General features: G+C 46.8%; 2 protein-coding genes across 2 annotated transcripts in view; one reads left to right on the forward strand and one right to left on the reverse strand.

Moving 5' to 3' along the window:
• The window catches only part of LOC136677447 (tumor protein p53-inducible nuclear protein 1-like), a 9,141-nt gene extending 7,987 nt beyond the window's left edge, over positions 1 to 1,154 (reverse strand). Inside the window, exon 1 of the mRNA XM_066654972.1 lies at positions 1,102 to 1,154. The gene's annotated coding sequence lies outside the window, so the exon portion shown is untranslated. The remainder of the gene's footprint in view (positions 1 to 1,101) is intronic.
• Positions 1,155 to 1,256: 102 nt separating this feature from the next.
• Positions 1,257 to 9,234, forward strand: LOC136676938 (protein C19orf12 homolog). Its single transcript, XM_066654250.1, has 3 exons — positions 1,257 to 1,473; positions 3,615 to 3,779; positions 8,119 to 9,234. Exons 2-3 carry the CDS (start codon positions 3,620 to 3,622, stop codon positions 8,382 to 8,384), a joined length of 426 nt encoding a protein of 141 aa, XP_066510347.1. The 5' UTR covers positions 1,257 to 1,473; positions 3,615 to 3,619; the 3' UTR covers positions 8,385 to 9,234.
• The last annotated feature ends 9,081 nt before the right edge of the window (positions 9,235 to 18,315 follow it).

An 18,315-nucleotide genomic window follows, 5' to 3' on the forward strand; every position in this document is an offset into this window, starting at 1 on the left:
GTTTCATTAAAGTACAGACTGCTGTTTTAATTCAGAGAGAACAGAGCAGGGGCCGACTGCAGGGGTCTGGCCAAAGCAGGAGTACTCCGTTAACCAGATAACTTCAGCCCAACCACGGAAACAGCAAAGCTGCTTTAATACCGATATATCCTCAGCTTCTCCGTGGAACAGGATCTCTCCGTTTATCCGGATAATTTAAGCCCAACAGGAACAGAGCGGAGTGAAACCTCCTCAAACCCGGGCTTGAGTTATCTGGATAACTGCTCTGTGGAACGCCCACATCTTGAGTTTAGATCAGTTACTGACTGAGATGATCCGGTTAAAGATCAGCCTGTGTTCAGCTGGAGTTTGGAAAAGCAGGATTACTCCGTAAAGCTGGATAACTTAATCCCGAAGTGAGGATTGCCCAACAGAGCCGACCCCCCCGTCAGAGTAAACAGGACTTTTAACTTGTTATTTTACTGATAAAGGAACTGATCAACTGTTTATAAACCTTACCTTTTCTGTAGATCAGGGATTCAGACTCTCTCTCTCTCTTTCTCTCTCTCTTTATTCTCTCTCTCTTTCTCTCTCTCTCTCTTTACTCTATCTCTCTGTTCTCACTCTATTTACTTTCTCTCTGCTCTCTCTCGCTCTCTCTGTTGTTTAGTTTCACTCCTTCGTTCTCCGTTTGTTTACCATATGTAAGCCCCGCCCCGTGGGTGACGGCTTCTGTGACGTATTTCAAACTCATAAAGCGCGGAGTTGTGTCTCCGCCCCCTGGATTTCAAATATCCTTCAGAGAAACTTCTATAACACAACAATCATATCATTCTCATTTAAATTCATAGTAAAAAGTCAAAGAAAAGTAAATAATAATAATAATAATAATGTAATTACTGTGTATTAATAACGGCCCCGTCCACTCGTCTATGGGGGGGGGGGCTGTGTTAAATGCTTGTCCCATATGTGGAGCCCCCGGGGTCAGTGACTGAGCTGTACGCCCTGCTGTGCCCTCAGTTATCGTCGGGTACGCGCAGCCCTGGGTCTCACTGATAACTCATACCCCCCCCCCCCCCCCCCCCCGTGGAGTACAGGAAGTGTAGATAGTGCACCGCTTACTGAAACAGTGCTGGAGAATTTGCTGAAATGGATTTGTGAGTGTGATATTGTAGTTGAGCTCTTGGCGCCCTCTGGCGGTAAAGCGCGGTTACTGCCACATTACGCCCAGCTGTTTAAAGTCTTCATTTACCCAGAAATCTTTGCGGTGGAGTCCGTCAGGGGCTGTGCTATTTGTTGTGTTGAGAAGTGAAGACATTATCGAGTTTAACCTTTGAGTTTAGACTCGGAGCAGAGTTTAATTCCTGCACCCAGAGCACAGCCTGGAGACCGGGGGAGAATCAGCGTTTCACCGCGCGACCAGACACCCGCAGCCACAAAACCCGGGGGAATAACGTGAAGAGGAACACTTTCCACCTGGAGAGAGACTCACAGGTAAATTACCCCACACTCGGCTTTCCCCCGGATTAAATCATCCCTGACCTTCGCTTCCTTTAGGCGCTGAGGGCTGTTTAGTTTCGAACTGAGCACCATCCGGTACCTTCTCACTTTCATCAGTAATTCACATTAAACCTTCAATTAAACTAAAATCTAACACGTGATTCCCTCAAAGCTACTGTTACATTTAGTACAGTTTAGTGTTAAATAACGAACCTGAGCTTTGTATTTAACACGATTCATGGTTTAAAAACTATTCAAATAACTTTATTCCTTTTATTTACAAAAAACAAAGATGATCAGAGTTTTAAATTTAGACTCGGACCAGGTTCTAAAACACACTGAAGCTGTTAGATTTGATCAAATGTTATATTTCACTCAGAAGGAGAAAGTAATAAATCTCACACAAACGGGGAATAAACTCCAAAAGCCGCGGTGCCTCTCAGTTATTGTTTAAATCAGAAACAAAAGCAGTTTAAATGAGTTCAAAAGTATTTCTGAGAAGCTGAAGGAGTTAAAGATCAGGGAGGAGTCCTGGACTGAGCTGATATTTCTGTGTTTAAAGGAAACACTTTTACTTTTACTTTTACTTTTGTTCTTTCTCCAGTCGTGGTTCACCGCAGAAACGGCTCAGTTACTGGAGACTGGAGGGTGTTTATCTTCTGTTCCACATTAATCCCATAGAGGTGTCCCTCCCCAGGGCCCAGTTACAGCCTGTAAAAGATTTGTTACAGTGTGTGTGCGAGTGAGTGTGTGAGAGTGAGAGAGTGTGTGTGCGAGTGAGTGTGTGAGAGTGAGAGAGTGTGTGTGCGAGTGAGTGTGTGAGAGTGAGAGAGTGTGTGTGCGAGTGAGTGTGTGAGAGTGAGTGTGTGAGTGAGTGTGTGTGTGTGTGTGTGAGTGAGAGAGTGACTGTGTGAGTGTGTGTGAGAGTGAGTGAGTGTGTGTGAGAGTGAGAGTGAGTGTGTGTGTGTGTGAGAGTGAGTGTGTGTGTGTGTGAGAGTGAGTGTGTGTGTGTGAGAGTGAGTGAGTGAGTGTGTGTGAGAGTGAGTGTGTGTGTGAGAGTGTGTGTGACTGTGTGAGTGAGTGAGAGAGTGAGAGTGAGAGAGTGAGTGAGTGTGAGCGAGTGAGTGTGAGTGTGTGAGTGAGTGAGTGTGTGAGTGAGTGTGTGTGTGTGAGTGACTGTGTGTGTGAGAGTGAGTGAGTGTGCGAGTAAGTGTGTGCGAGTGAGTGTGAGTGAATGTGCGAGTGAGTGTGTGAGAGAGTGTGCGAGTGAGAGAGTGTGTGAGAGTGTGAGTGAGTGAGTGTGTGTGTGTGAGAGTGAGAGTGAGTGAGTGTGTGTGTGTGAGTGAGAGTGTGTGAGAGAGTGTGTGAGTGAGAGTGAGTGTAAGTGAGTGAGAGTGTGTGAGAGAGTGAGTGTGTGTGTGTGAGAGTGAGTGAGTGAGTGTGTGTGAGAGTGTGTGTGACTGTGAGAGTGACTGTGTGTGTGTGTGTGTGTGTGTGTGAGTGAGTGGGTGGGTGTGTGTGTGTGTGTGTTTGTGAGAGTGTGTGTGTGTTTGTGAGAGTGTGTGTGTGTTTGTGAGAGTGTGTGTGTGAGTGAGTGATCTACAGGATGATGGTGTGAGGGGTAGGGCACAGAGACCAGAGAAATGTTCACAATCATAAAGAACATGTTTGTGCTCCATTCTGTTGAACAATTCAAATGCTTTAGTCACGAGTCTGATCTCATCTTAAAATCAAAACGATGTAAAAGATTTTACAAAATGGTGCTTGTGATGTTTGTTACAGTGGGATTTTAAAATAAAAATCACTTCTGAATGTAGAAAGAAACGTGAAAAACCCAGTTCCCTGTTGTTTCTTTGCTCTGATTTGTGTTTCTCGTGATTGGGTTCTTCATGGAGAACTGGGTTCTAAAGGGCGCTCTGACGTAAGACACTTCTCTGTGAAGAACAAGATGCAGGTGAAAGTGCTTCTTCGGCGACGGAGGAGAGCGAAGAGTTAAACACCAGGAGACGGAAGGAAAGATAAATATTTAATAAAGGAGTGAAAATGAGGAAAGCCGTGAAGTGCTGAACGCCCGAGTTGTGTTTCTCTGAAGAAGATCATTCGCTGATTGATCACTGATTGATTATTGGTTGCAGGTCCGATGGAGTGCCGAGTGAATGATGTCATGCGCCTGTGCTGCGAGGTCTCAACCAATCAGCAGATGAAGGCTGCAGTGAAGAATTCTGGGAAGGGAGCTGCGGTGGCAGGGGGCGGAGCATTTGTGGGTGGTCTTCTGGGCGGACCCCCAGGGATCGCCATCGGTAAATATCCACACTTTTTAACTTCAAATGAGCAGCCAGTGTTTATTTATTTTATATTATTTTTTGTAAGTGCTGTAGAGACGCCGCGGGGGGGTCCCGAGTGTTCTGGGGGTGTCAGGAGGTCGCTGGTTCGTTCCCTGAGGTTGGGGATCGTGGAGAGAATGTTGGTTGTCTCTCTCTGGGGGGTGGGACGGCCCCCATCCCCCATCTCTCTGCTCACAGCGGGTGGCTGGGGGCTCATGTGACAGATCTGGGCAGTGTGTGTTCTCCTCCAGAGACTTGCGCTTCTTAGTGTTGCATTAGCAGTGGTTCATAAAGAAGTGGTGGTTTGGCCTCACGTCTCAGAGGAAGCACATGCTCCACCGTCACGACCCTCCAGAGGCAGGGGGCGCTGTGTGAGTTTGGGGGAGGCTTACTGAGGGGCGGGGGGCTGGAGACGATGATAACTGAGGGAAATTCAGCAAAACTGAATCGACAGCGTCTCTGAGACACTCCTCAGTTTCAGGGGAAATGTGGAGCTGGACTCTGATTGGTCCAGAGCTGGTTGAAGCTTGGACATGACGCTGGTGTGGACGTACGGAGACGCTCTCTCACGTCGCTGCCGTTTGGACATGGTGACACTTTGAAACAAGAAACTGATGGACATTAAAGTGTTTTATTGGTTGTTAAAGATATTTCACCAAATTAGAATTTAAGAGCATCAAAGTAAAGCTTGTACATCCCATAATATTCACCTAGGACCCCCGTTCCTGTCACTGAAACGAGCGGAAATCTCATCTCAGTGCAGTAAATCAGACGGTGTGTGTGTGTTTGGGGGGGGGGGGGGGGGGCTGTTCTTAAACCTGTGAAGATCATTTGTTCCCATCAGCATCAGTTCAGCACCTCATTCATCATGTTTATGCAAATGAGTAGCAGGTTTGCATATAAATATTTGCATAGCACTTATAACAGATGCTGCTGCTCTGGAAAAACAGTCAAATTTCATGCAGCGGGAAATGGATAAATATGCAAATGTAGAAGTCTATTACTCTTCTGAGATTGTTTGTCGGTCTGTTGTTTGTTTGAGACGTGTTTGAGGTTTCAGACAAAAACAGAACAGGATTAAAACAATTTTAAACTCAGTGGCAGGAACACACCCTGGAGGGAGCACCAGTCCTTCACAGGGCGACACACACTCACACCTACAGACACTTTGAGTCTCCAATCCACCTACTAACGTGTGTTTTTTGGGGTGGGAGGAAACCGGAGCACCCGGAGGAAACCCACACAGACACAGAGAGAACACACCACACTCCTCACAGACAGTCACCCGGAGGAAACCCACACAGAAACAGAGAGAACACACCACACTCCTCACAGACAGTCACCCAGAGGAAACCCACACAGACACAGAGAGAACACACCACACTCCTCACAGACAGTCACCCGGAGGAAACCCACGCAGACACAGAGAGGACACACCACACTCCTCACAGACAGTCACCCGGAGGAAACCCACGCAGACACAGGGAGAACACACCACACTCCTCACAGACAGTCACCCGGAGGAAACCCACGCAGACACAGAGAGAACACACCACACTCCTCACAGACAGTCACCTGGAGGAAACCCACACAGACACAGAGAGAACACACCACACTCCTCACAGACAGTCACCTGGAGGAAACCCACGCAGACACAGAGAGGACACACCACACTCCTCACAGACAGTCACCCGGAGGAAACCCACGCAGACACAGGGAGAACACACCACACTTCTCACAGACAGTCACCCGGAGGAAACCCACGCAGACACAGGGAGAACACACCACACTCCTCACAGACAGTCACCCAGAGGAAACCCACACAGACACAGAGAGAACACACCACACTCCTCACAGACAGTCACCTGGAGGAAACCCACGCAGACACAGAGAGGACACACCACACTCCTCACAGACAGTCACCCGGAGGAAACCCATGCAGACACAGGGAGAACACACCACACTCCTCACAGACAGTCACCCGGAGGAAACCTACGCAGACACAGGGAGAACACACCACACTCCTCACAGACAGTCACCCGGAGGAAACCTACGCAGACACAGGGAGAACACACCACACTCCTCACAGACAGTCACCCGGAGGAAACCCACGCAGACACAGGGAGAACACATCACACTCCTCACAGACAGTCACCCGGAGGAAACCCACGCAGACACAGAGAGAACACACCACACTCCTCACAGACAGTCACCCAGAGGAAACCCACGCAGACACAGGGAGAACACACCACACTCCTCACAGACAGTCACCCGGAGGAAACCCACGCAGACACAGGGAGAACACACCACACTCCTCACAGACAGTCACCCAGAGGAAACCCACACAGACACAGAGAGAACACACCACACTCCTCACAGACAGTCACCTGGAGGAAACCCACACAGACACAGAGAGGACACACCACACTCCTCACAGACAGTCACCCGGAGGAAACCCACGCAGACACAGGGAGAACACACCACACTCCTCACAGACAGTCACCCGGAGGAAACCCACGCAGACACAGGGAGAACACACCACACTCCTCACAGACAGTCACCCGGAGGAAACCCACGCAGACACAGGCAGAACACGCCACACTCCTCACAGACAGTCACCCGGAGGAAACCCACGCAGACACAGGGAGAACACACCACACTCCTCACAGACAGTCACCTGGAGGAAACCCACGCAGACACAGGGAGAACACACCACACTCCTCACAGACAGTCACCCCGAGGAAACCCACTGGTTAAAATGAGTGTTAAATATATTTCATTTTTAAATGTTATTTTATTTTCTCACATCTTTATAACACATGTTAGTGGAGCATTAGTGAAATAATAATTTTATTGCACAGTGTAAACTCCTGAATCTACATTATTTACTGTTTATTCTTTATTATTAATGAGGAGTGTAAAGAACACAAAGTGCAGTCGACCTTCTCCAGACAGCGGTGTGTTTGTAATGACTGGGGGCTTCGTGTCTAACTCCTCAGTCAGGGCTCAGATCAGAGACAGTTCTGTTGTGATTTGAAGCAGAAATCTCATTGTGTGCAGTTACAGACAGTAAACAGCAGGCGGCGCAGCTGTGATTTGCTGAATTTCACCTTCACTGTTCTGAGTTCTGAAGAGAGGCGATGTCATGTGAATATATCTAATCTATCTGTGTATGTGGACCCTTCAACTCCCTGATACTTCATCAGAACACAAATAAAACAGAGCAGCGCTTCATTCCCAGGCGACTAGCGCCGCTCTGTAGCAGCTCTGCACCAGTCTGCAGTGATATCAGAGGAGCTGCTGGACTGTAGTTACATTTAGAGCCTCATTCTCCTTCAGAAGAGTTCCACAATCAGAGATTACCCCCCTCTCCTCACTCTTCTGTGACATGGAGCTCAGCTCAGATTCTCATTCTGCAGAGTTCTGTTCACACTACAGTTCCACCTTAAATACTGCAGTAGACTCAGAAGTAGAACGTAATCGCTTCACCATTTAAGGTGGAAGTGTAGATTTACAGCTAACTCCTGAGAACTCAGCTGCTCCTCGTGCTGTTTTCTGCTCGTTCTTAAGTAAAGGCCATAATCCACTGAAACTACATTAAACTCAGAGAATACACTGGGGTCATAGAGTTTAAAGGAGGAAACACTGACCCCTGTGGGTTTCTTTGGGCGCTACGCAGCGTCTCGCCGCTGATTCAGGGAGGCGTCTGGGTTCAGAATCACATCCTTGGACCAGGGGCAGTTGCTGGGAAACACAGATGTGTTGCAGGTGTGTTGTGGATATTTGAATTCAGTGTGGACTCAAAACTTAAGCCCCTTTCACACGTTCTGTGTCTCTGTGAACGCTGACGTCTGTACGTTGTCCAGGACATTGTTACAAAACGTTTTATTTATATAAAGTTTTTTAAGAAGTCAAAGTCTGATCTACAGATGTGGTCCAATCCAAAGCATATTCAGATCAGCCCTGACTCTCATCTAAAGGCTGGTTTATACTTCATTTTGATTGGTCCCTGACGTCCACCCCGTGTCTGAGGAGGTCTCTGTCTGTGAATGTGTCTCTGTGTGTGTGGAGGAGGAGAGGAGCTCATGTTTCTGTACTTCTTCAGTTCAACTTCAACAATGTCCCTCCCACTACTGACCAATCACAGGCTGCGGTCTGCGTCCATGGCATGCGGCGTTACGTTTCTTTAGAGGGGCACATCAGGCCGCGGCGTAGGGTTCACATTGACACCTTGTTTATGGCATTGGGTCGATACAGAATTATAATTTGGGGTGGGGGTGTGTGTGTGTGTGTTCTTCCCCGGTGTTCTCTGCAGGTGGCGCTCTGGGCGGTCTGCTGGGCTGCTGGATGACTAGTGGTCAGTTTAAACCTGTTGCTCAGATCATCATGGAGCTTCCCCCTCAGCAGCAGCAGAAGCTGTACCAGGACGTGATGGCGGTTCTGGGAACTCTGGACTGGGTCGACGTGGTCCAGCTGATCGCGCTCGTCTCAGGGAACGCCTCCATGCAGCAGCAAGTCGTCGCCGCCATCCTCAGCTACGTCACCAAAGAGCTGCGGGCGGAGGTGTGCTACGGAGACTGACCACCAGGGGGAGACACAGTAGTAGGCGGAGTTAAAGGTGCAGTCAGCCATTTCCTCCACTGATACAATAGCCTTTATACTGACATAACTGCCCCCATGTGGATAAAAATGACTGATCTCTCCTTTAAAGCTCAGAAGCTCTGAGTGGGTTAGAGTTTAGTGCCTTAGTATTTTATTTGTATTCACTTTTTTATCATGACATTGCCCTCAGGACAAAACCTGGTGTCTCTCTAAATCATGACTGACCACTAGGGGGAGACCTTCACAACTAAAATAATGACTGAATGCACCTTTTAATTATCAGGAACTTTCTAGTTTTCTGTGCCTTAAGTGTTTTATTTTTATCTTCAGTTCATTGAAAAAGAACAAGGTGCATTTCTTTGTGGAAGTTACAAGAAAAAGCAGTGTTCCCATTGGTTAAAAAAACATATTAATGTGTATTTATTTATATATAATTAATGGAGACAGAAGGGTTTGATCTGACAGTGATGATGTGTTTTAGCGTGTGATGTGATGAAGGACAGAAAAAAGGAAAACAAAAGAGATCAGAGCGTAGAGCCAGGGTCAGGTGATTATTTATAGACCCTTTATTTATCTAGCGTCACATACAGAGGGGTGTGTGTAGGACACGGTCTGTCTCTGCTCTCACGGCCGTGATGGAGGAGCAGAAAGAGGTGGGGACATGTCCTCAGTGTCCTCTCTGTGTGGATTACGCCTCTGATCTCTATACAGTCATTTTATAACTTACCTCTTCTTTCCTTTTTAATTTTTATATCGTGTGTAAAAGCTTTGACACTGATTTCTGTGGAAACATGGAGTTTGTAAAATTGATAAATAAATAAACCCCTTTTAATGCACAATTCAATTCAAGTGTCTGTAAGTGTTTATTCACTGTTTGAATTCCCACAGAAACTCATGTGTAACTCGAGCTGTTTAGTTTTGTAGCACTTTCGCTCTGTGTTTACTTTCATGCAGTTAGCGCTCTCCTGAATTTAGAGTCAGTTCCACCTTAAGTAAGTAAAGGTTCTATTAAAAATATAGAGGGTTCTCTGAACGACAGAAGAACCACTGTTGGTTTTGTGTAGAACTGCTGTTGCTGATGTGTTTAAACAAGTAAAGATCAGATCTTAAAGGAACACTAAGTAAGATTTCGTGCTCCTGGGGCTCCCCCTGGTGTAGTTCATGTTTACTGCACTGTACTGAAATCAACAGGGAGGGGGAGGGAAATTCTCATTCTCCTATAAAAGTCACATAGTGCATTTTCTGCAGTGCTGAGGCCAGAGTAGCAACGACAGAGGCTCTGTTGTCACGGTTACAGCTCAGTGAAGCATTACAATGGTTTTGAGAGTGGAATTTTAAGATAAAAAATACTACAGAGTGTTCCTTTAAACGAACACGTTCCACTTCATGGAACCAAACGTGGTTCTTCTGTGACAAACGCTCAAAGAAACTTTACAGCCCCTTTATTTTCTTTATTTAAAGAGTGAACAGGTTCCGTTCGGTGGAGGGAGAGCTTCGTCTCTGAGCGCCGCGTTTATCTCACGCTGCGTTACACAACGGTGACGTGGCAGAATGAAAACAGGGAAGTAACACATTAAAGTCTGGTTTAAGGTGGAAACTCTGAAGTGTAGAGGGTTAATCTGGGGTTAAAGGGGATTAGTTTAACTGTAAATTACTGAGAGAGACTTTGCTGTAACTTCGGAAAAGAGTGGAGGATGTCATCAGCTTTTATCTTTAATCAGATCATTTACATGTGGTTTTCTAAGAAATGAGGTCTCTCTCTCTCTCTCACACACACACACACACACACACACACACACACACACACACACACGCACACATGCCCACACTGACCTGAAAGGCCCTTTTAAGAAATAAAACCACAGTTTGCTGAAAGAGTTTCTCTGTGTTCCTCCTCGGCTCTAAAGGGTTCTGTTGGGTTTATGTTTCCGCTCATGATTTAGATTCAAACCCATTTCCTTTTCAACATTCTACAGCCTCTCTTTATCTTTTAGAGTTTAAACAGTGGATTTACAGGCAGAGGTTTGATGACACAGGACTCCTATCTTCTCTGTCTCCTGTTAAATGTCCATTATTTTCTGTAAATGATTATGTAACACGTTTAAACTGTTAACTACTGTGTAATTAATTTCTTCAGTTCAGCGTTTCTGTTCTGGAAAAGTCAGCCTCACTATAAACTACAGTCAACTCTTGATCCTTCACTGCCCTCAACAACAACAACAACAACAACGACTGTGTGTGGCCTTTTCTATTTCTGGAAGAGTCTATTATTCAGTGAACTGCAGTAAAGTCAGGACTCTGTGGTAATTCTCCTGAATCTTTAAAGACAGAAGCTGAAAGAGCAGAGACAAAGCTGTAAATATAAACACAGTTAGAGTCTGACGCCTGCGGCTCGCTCCAGAAAAGTGGAGACGGAGGCGAGTTTCCCTCTGAGCTCCATCCCCTTTCCTTTACTGACGCTGTGGGAGCGTTTGGGAACTGAGGAGACTCGGTGCTGCAGGTTTGTGAGTGTATGATGACCGTATGATGGTGTGAAGTTACAGGTGCAGCAGGTAAAAAGGGAGCTGCAGTTGTTCGAGGTTTTGTTCCAGTCAGAGTTTGTGGTTGAACCTGTTCCAGTAAATGGTGAGGAAACGTCCTCTGTATTTTATAAAAAGTGTTTTGGTTCTTTGATCACAATCATGTTCGTCACTTTTAAGTTTTGAGTAAAAAATTACTTTATCTTGGGTTTGAGGAATATTTATTTAATGTGAAATTAAAGGAACCCCTGAAACAAGCTGTGGTTTACTTCTCCATGAAAGGCAGCCAGCTGCACAATGCTTAATTCATTCATTCATCTTCTGTAACTCCTGATCAGGGTCGGAGTGCATCTGGAGCCTTCCTGGATTCATTGTGTGCACAGCAGGAACATGAGTGAGTGTAAACAAAACCTGACAACGACACTTTTACGGAACAGAGTTAAGGTGTTCCTCTCTCACCACACAAACACACAGACACACACACACACACACACATACACACACAGACACACACACACACAGACACACACACACACACATACACACACACATACACATACACACAGACACATACACATACACACAGACACACACACACACACACACACACACACACAGACACACACACAGAAACATACACAGACACACACACACACACACATACACACAGACACACACACACACACACACACACACACACACATACACACACACAAACACACACACACAGACACACACACACAGACACACACACACACATACACAGACACACACACAGCCCTAATTCGGAACATGGCCCAAAGCGGAACAAACCCACTGCAGTTTAGAAGCAAACAAAAGAGATTTTTATAATCTTTTAATCAGTTTCACACGAGCCAAACGTCACCAAGGTGAATACCAGGGGTCAGTCAGAGGGATCTAAACTCCCACAGCTCTGGTGTGTGGAACAGTGGAACTGTGTTCTCTGGTGTGTCTGTGTTTTATGTAAGACTCAGGAGGAGCACGGAGGAGGAATGGGACCCAGAACCCGACGGAAAGAATGCAGTGCAGCAGGTTTCTAACTTTATCTCAGAGACACCGGCCGGTGAAAGATAACCCCACTGTGTCTCTGAGAGATGACAGGTCACAGTGCAAAGACGGTGCAGGACGCGACTAGAGTTCCTGAAATATTCCTAGAATATAAGGGCCAGATTTTCATCACAGAGCATATTCCGTTCCACTCCCTTACCTTCGCCTCCGCCCAGTTTCCTCCAGCTGAGTCCAGTGTTTACTGCAGTTCACAGTCCTGTGTTCTGTTTTGTTCACAGTCCACTTCATTACACTGCAGTGCAGGACAGTGTAGGATAACGTACCTCAGCTCAATGTATTTCAGTGCAGTGCAGAATAGTGCAGGACAAAGCCAGACAGTGAATTGTGTAGTGTGCGCAGTGTAGTGTAGTACAGTGCAGTGTGTTTATTGTAGTGTAGTGTAGTACAGTACAGTGCCTTGTGTGTATTGTATTGTAGTGCAGTATAGTGTAGTACAGTGCCTTGTGTGTATTGTAGTATAGTGCAGTGCGTGTATTGTGGTGTAGTGTAGTGTAGTATAGTATAGTATAGTATATTACAGTGCAGTTCAGGTTTCTCTTGGTTCATGTGAAACATTTCTCCTTTTACTAAAGGTTTCCGTGGAGGCGAGTCGTGCGCTGAATGTGCTGGAAGTCATGGGTGAATGGTCAGAGAGGTGGGGGAGGGACTGAAAGGTCACTGGGTTGACCCCCAGAAGGAACACTGGGGGCAGGGGTGAAGGATCAGCACTGTCTCCTCCCTCAACTGAGGCTGAGCGACCAATGAGTAAGGCACCAACCCCCCAATAAACCGGGTGCTGCTGCCGGGTGATGGTTTTCTGCTGCTCTGTTTGTGTGTGTGTGTGTGTGTTTGTGTGTTTGTGTTGACTGCCAGGGATGTGTTAAATGTGGAAGACACATTTCATTGTACAATATCTGGGGATTGAACCAGTAACCTTCTGGATACACGCCCAGGTCCCTCACCACTAGGCCACGGCTGACCCGAGTCTGAGACCTGCGCTGCTTTGTAGAAACCAGCGAGGCCCACAGGTGGCCGTGTGCAATGCTGCAAACCGCTGTGAGAGCCATGCTTCGGTAAAGTTATATTTAGGGTCTGAAAGGAAGTGTGCATGTTGTTACTGCTTTGAAAAACTGGGATGTTCAGTGTGGTTCTTGTTATTGTGGGTTCCTTACAGTGTGTGTGTTGTTACTGTGGGTTCCTGACAGTGTGTGTGTGTCGTTATTGTGGGTTCCTGATGGTGTGTGTGTCGTTATTGTGGGTTCCTGACGGTGTGTGTGTTGTTATTGTGGGTTCCTGACAGTGTGTGTTGTTACTGTGGGTTCCTGACGGTGTGTATGTCATTATTGTAGTTTCCTGACAGTGTGTGTGTCGTTATTGTGGGTTCCTGATGGTGTGTGTGTTGTTACTGTGGGTTCCTGATGGTGTGTGTGTTGTTACTGTGGGTTCCTGATGGTGTGTGTGTTGTTACTGTGGGTTCCTGATGGTGTGTATGTTGTTACTGTGGGTTCCTGACAGTGTGTGTGTGTTGTTATTGTGGGTTCCTGATGGTGTGTGTGTTGTTATTGTGGGTTCCTGACAGTGTGTGTGTCGTTATTGTGGGTTCCTGACAGTGTGTGTGTCGTTATTGTGGGTTCCTGACAGTGTGTGTGTCGTTATTGTGGGTTCCTGATGGTGTGTGTGTCGTTATTGTGGGTTCCTGACGGTGTGTGTTTCGTTATTGTGGGTTCCTGACAGTGTGTGTGTGTCGTTATTGTGGGTTCCTGATGGTGTGTGTGTCGTTATTGTGGGTTCCTGACAGTGTGTGTGTCGTTATTGTGGGTTCCTGACAGTGTGTGTGTCGTTATTGTGGGTTCCTGACAGTGTGTGTGTCGTTATTGTGGGTTCCTGATGGTGTGTGTGTCGTTATTGTGGGTTCCTGACGGTGTGTGTTTCGTTATTGTGGGTTCCTGACAGTGTGTGTGTGTCGTTATTGTGGGTTCCTGATGGTGTGTGTGTTGTTATTGTGGGTTCCTGACAGTGTGTGTGTCGTTATTGTGGGTTCCTGACGGTGTGTGTGTTGTTACTGTGGGTTCCTGACAGTGTGTGTGTGTCGTTATTGTGGGTTCCTGATGGTGTGTGTGTCGTTATTGTGGGTTCCTGACGGTGTGTGTGTTGTTATTGTGGGTTCCTGACAGTGTGTGTTGTTACTGTGGGTTCCTGACGGTGTGTATGTCATTATTGTAGTTTCCTGACAGTGTGTGTGTCGTTATTGTGGGTTCCTGATGGTGTGTGTGTTGTTACTGTGGGTTCCTGATGGTGTGTGTGTTGTTACTGTGGGTTCCTGATGGTGTGTGTGTTGTTACTGTGGGTTCCTGATGGTGTGTATGTTGTTACTGTGGGTTCCTGATGGTGTGTGTGTTGTTATTGTGGGTTCCTGACGGTGTGTGTTTTGTTATTGTGGGTTCCTGACAGTGTGTGTGTGTTGTTATTGTGGGTTCCTGATGGTGTGTGTGTTGTTATTGTGGGTTCCTGACAGTGTGTGTGTCGTTATTGTGGGTTCCTGACAGTGTGTGTGTCGTTATTGTGGGTTCCTGACAGTGTGTGTGTCGTTATTGTGGGTTCCTGATGGTGTGTGTGTCGTTATTGTGGGTTCCTGACGGTGTGTGTTTCGTTATTGTGGGTTCCTGACAGTGTGTGTGTGTCGTTATTGTGGGTTCCTGATGGTGTGTGTGTTGTTATTGTGGGTTCCTGACAGTGTGTGTGTCGTTATTGTGGGTTCCTGACAGTGTGTGTGTCGTTATTGTGGGTTCCTGACAGTGTGTGTGTCGTTATTGTGGGTTCCTGATGGTGTGTGTGTCGTTATTGTGGGTTCCTGACGGTGTGTGTTTCGTTATTGTGGGTTCCTGACAGTGTGTGTGTGTCGTTATTGTGGGTTCCTGATGGTGTGTGTGTTGTTATTGTGGGTTCCTGACAGTGTGTGTGTCGTTATTGTGGGTTCCTGACGGTGTGTGTGTCGTTATTGTGGGTTCCTGACAGTGTGTGTGTCGTTATTGTGGGTTCCTGATGGTGTGTGTGTCGTTATTGTGGGTTCCTGACGGTGTGTGTGTTGTTATTGTGGGTTCCTGACAGTGTGTGTTGTTATTGTGGGTTCCTGATGGTGTGTGTGTTGTTACTGTGGGTTCCTGACGGTGTGTATGTCATTATTGTAGTTTCCTGACAGTGTGTGTGTCGTTATTGTGGGTTCCTGATGGAGTGTGTGTTGTTACTGTGGGTTCCTGATGGTGTGTGTGTTGTTACTGTGGGATCCTGATGGTGTGTGTGTTGTTACTGTGGGTTCCTGATGGTGTGTGTGTTGTTACTGTGGGTTCCTGATGGTGTGTGTGTTGTTATTGTGGGTTCCTGACGGTGTGTGTGTCGTTATTGTGGGTTCCTGACAGTGTGTGTGTTGTTACTGTGGGTTCCTGACAGTGTGTGTGTGTCGTTATTGTGGGTTCCTGATGGTGTGTGTGTTGTTATTGTGTGTTCCTGACAGTGTGTGTGTCGTTATTGTGGGTTCCTGACAGTGTGTGTGTCGTTATTGTGGGTTCCTGATGGTGTGTGTGTTGTTATTGTGGGTTCCTGACAGTGTGTGTGTCGTTATTGTGGGTTCCTGACAGTGTGTGTGTCGTTATTGTGGGTTCCTGATGGTGTGTGTGTCGTTATTGTGGGTTCCTGACGGTGTGTGTGTTGTTATTGTGGGTTCCTGACAGTGTGTGTTGTTATTGTGGGTTCCTGATGGTGTGTGTGTTGTTACTGTGGGTTCCTGACGGTGTGTATGTCATTATTGTAGTTTCCTGACAGTGTGTGTGTCGTTATTGTGGGTTCCTGATGGTGTGTGTGTTGTTACTGTGGGTTCCTGATGGTGTGTGTGTTGTTACTGTGGGTTCCTGATGATGTGTGTGTTGTTACTGTGGGTTCCTGATGGTGTGTGTGTTGTTACTGTGGGTTCCTGATGGTGTGTGTGTTGTCATTGTGGGTTCCTGACGGTGTGTGTTTCGTTATTGTGGGTTCCTGACAGTGTGTGTGTGTCGTTATTGTGGGTTCCTGATGGTGTGTGTGTTGTTATTGTGGGTTCCTGACAGTGTGTGTGTCGTTATTGTGGGTTCCTGACAGTGTGTGTGTCGTTATTGTGGGTTCCTGATGGTGTGTGTGTCGTTATTGTGGGTTCCTGACAGTGTGTGTGTTGTTATTGTGGGTTCCTGACAGTGTGTGTGTTGTTATTGTGGGTTCCTGATGGTGTGTGTGTTGTTACTGTGGGTTCCTGACGGTGTGTATGTCATTATTGTAGTTTCCTGACAGTGTGTGTGTCGTTATTGTGGGTTCCTGACGGTGTGTGTTTCGTTATTGTGGGTTCCTGACGGTGTGTGTTTCGTTATTGTGGGTTCCTGACAGTGTGTGTGTGTCGTTATTGTGGGTTCCTGATGGTGTGTGTGTTGTTATTGTGGGTTCCTGACAGTGTGTGTGTTGTTACTGTGGGTTCCTGACAGTGTGTGTGTGTCGTTATTGTGGGTTCCTGATGGTGTGTGTGTCGTTATTGTGGGTTCCTGACGGTGTGTGTGTTGTTATTGTGGGTTCCTGACAGTGTGTGTTGTTACTGTGGGTTCCTGACGGTGTGTATGTCATTATTGTAGTTTCCTGACAGTGTGTGTGTCGTTATTGTGGGTTCCTGATGGTGTGTGTGTTGTTACTGTGGGTTCCTGATGGTGTGTGTGTTGTTACTGTGGGTTCCTGATGGTGTGTGTGTTGTTACTGTGGGTTCCTGATGGTGTGTATGTTGTTACTGTGGGTTCCTGACAGTGTGTGTGTGTTGTTATTGTGGGTTCCTGATGGTGTGTGTGTTGTTATTGTGGGTTCCTGACAGTGTGTGTGTCGTTATTGTGGGTTCCTGACAGTGTGTGTGTCGTTATTGTGGGTTCCTGACAGTGTGTGTGTCGTTATTGTGGGTTCCTGATGGTGTGTGTGTCGTTATTGTGGGTTCCTGACGGTGTGTGTTTCGTTATTGTGGGTTCCTGACAGTGTGTGTGTGTCGTTATTGTGGGTTCCTGATGGTGTGTGTGTTGTTATTGTGGGTTCCTGACAGTGTGTGTGTCGTTATTGTGGGTTCCTGACAGTGTGTGTGTCGTTATTGTGGGTTCCTGACAGTGTGTGTGTCGTTATTGTGGGTTCCTGATGGTGTGTGTGTCGTTATTGTGGGTTCCTGACGGTGTGTGTTTCGTTATTGTGGGTTCCTGACAGTGTGTGTGTGTCGTTATTGTGGGTTCCTGATGGTGTGTGTGTTGTTATTGTGGGTTCCTGACAGTGTGTGTGTCGTTATTGTGGGTTCCTGACGGTGTGTGTGTTGTTACTGTGGGTTCCTGACAGTGTGTGTGTGTCGTTATTGTGGGTTCCTGATGGTGTGTGTGTCGTTATTGTGGGTTCCTGACGGTGTGTGTGTTGTTATTGTGGGTTCCTGACAGTGTGTGTTGTTACTGTGGGTTCCTGACGGTGTGTATGTCATTATTGTAGTTTCCTGACAGTGTGTGTGTCGTTATTGTGGGTTCCTGATGGTGTGTGTGTTGTTACTGTGGGTTCCTGATGGTGTGTGTGTTGTTACTGTGGGTTCCTGATGGTGTGTGTGTTGTTACTGTGGGTTCCTGATGGTGTGTATGTTGTTACTGTGGGTTCCTGATGGTGTGTGTGTTGTTATTGTGGGTTCCTGACGGTGTGTGTTTTGTTATTGTGGGTTCCTGACAGTGTGTGTGTGTTGTTATTGTGGGTTCCTGATGGTGTGTGTGTTGTTATTGTGGGTTCCTGACAGTGTGTGTGTCGTTATTGTGGGTTCCTGACAGTGTGTGTGTCGTTATTGTGGGTTCCTGACAGTGTGTGTGTCGTTATTGTGGGTTCCTGATGGTGTGTGTGTCGTTATTGTGGGTTCCTGACGGTGTGTGTTTCGTTATTGTGGGTTCCTGACAGTGTGTGTGTGTCGTTATTGTGGGTTCCTGATGGTGTGTGTGTTGTTATTGTGGGTTCCTGACAGTGTGTGTGTCGTTATTGTGGGTTCCTGACAGTGTGTGTGTCGTTATTGTGGGTTCCTGACAGTGTGTGTGTCGTTATTGTGGGTTCCTGATGGTGTGTGTGTCGTTATTGTGGGTTCCTGACGGTGTGTGTTTCGTTATTGTGGGTTCCTGACAGTGTGTGTGTGTCGTTATTGTGGGTTCCTGATGGTGTGTGTGTTGTTATTGTGGGTTCCTGACAGTGTGTGTGTCGTTATTGTGGGTTCCTGACGGTGTGTGTGTCGTTATTGTGGGTTCCTGACAGTGTGTGTG

This window comes from Hoplias malabaricus, chromosome X2, assembly GCF_029633855.1.
Source record: "Hoplias malabaricus isolate fHopMal1 chromosome X2, fHopMal1.hap1, whole genome shotgun sequence".
Lineage (NCBI taxonomy): Eukaryota > Metazoa > Chordata > Actinopteri > Characiformes > Erythrinidae > Hoplias > Hoplias malabaricus.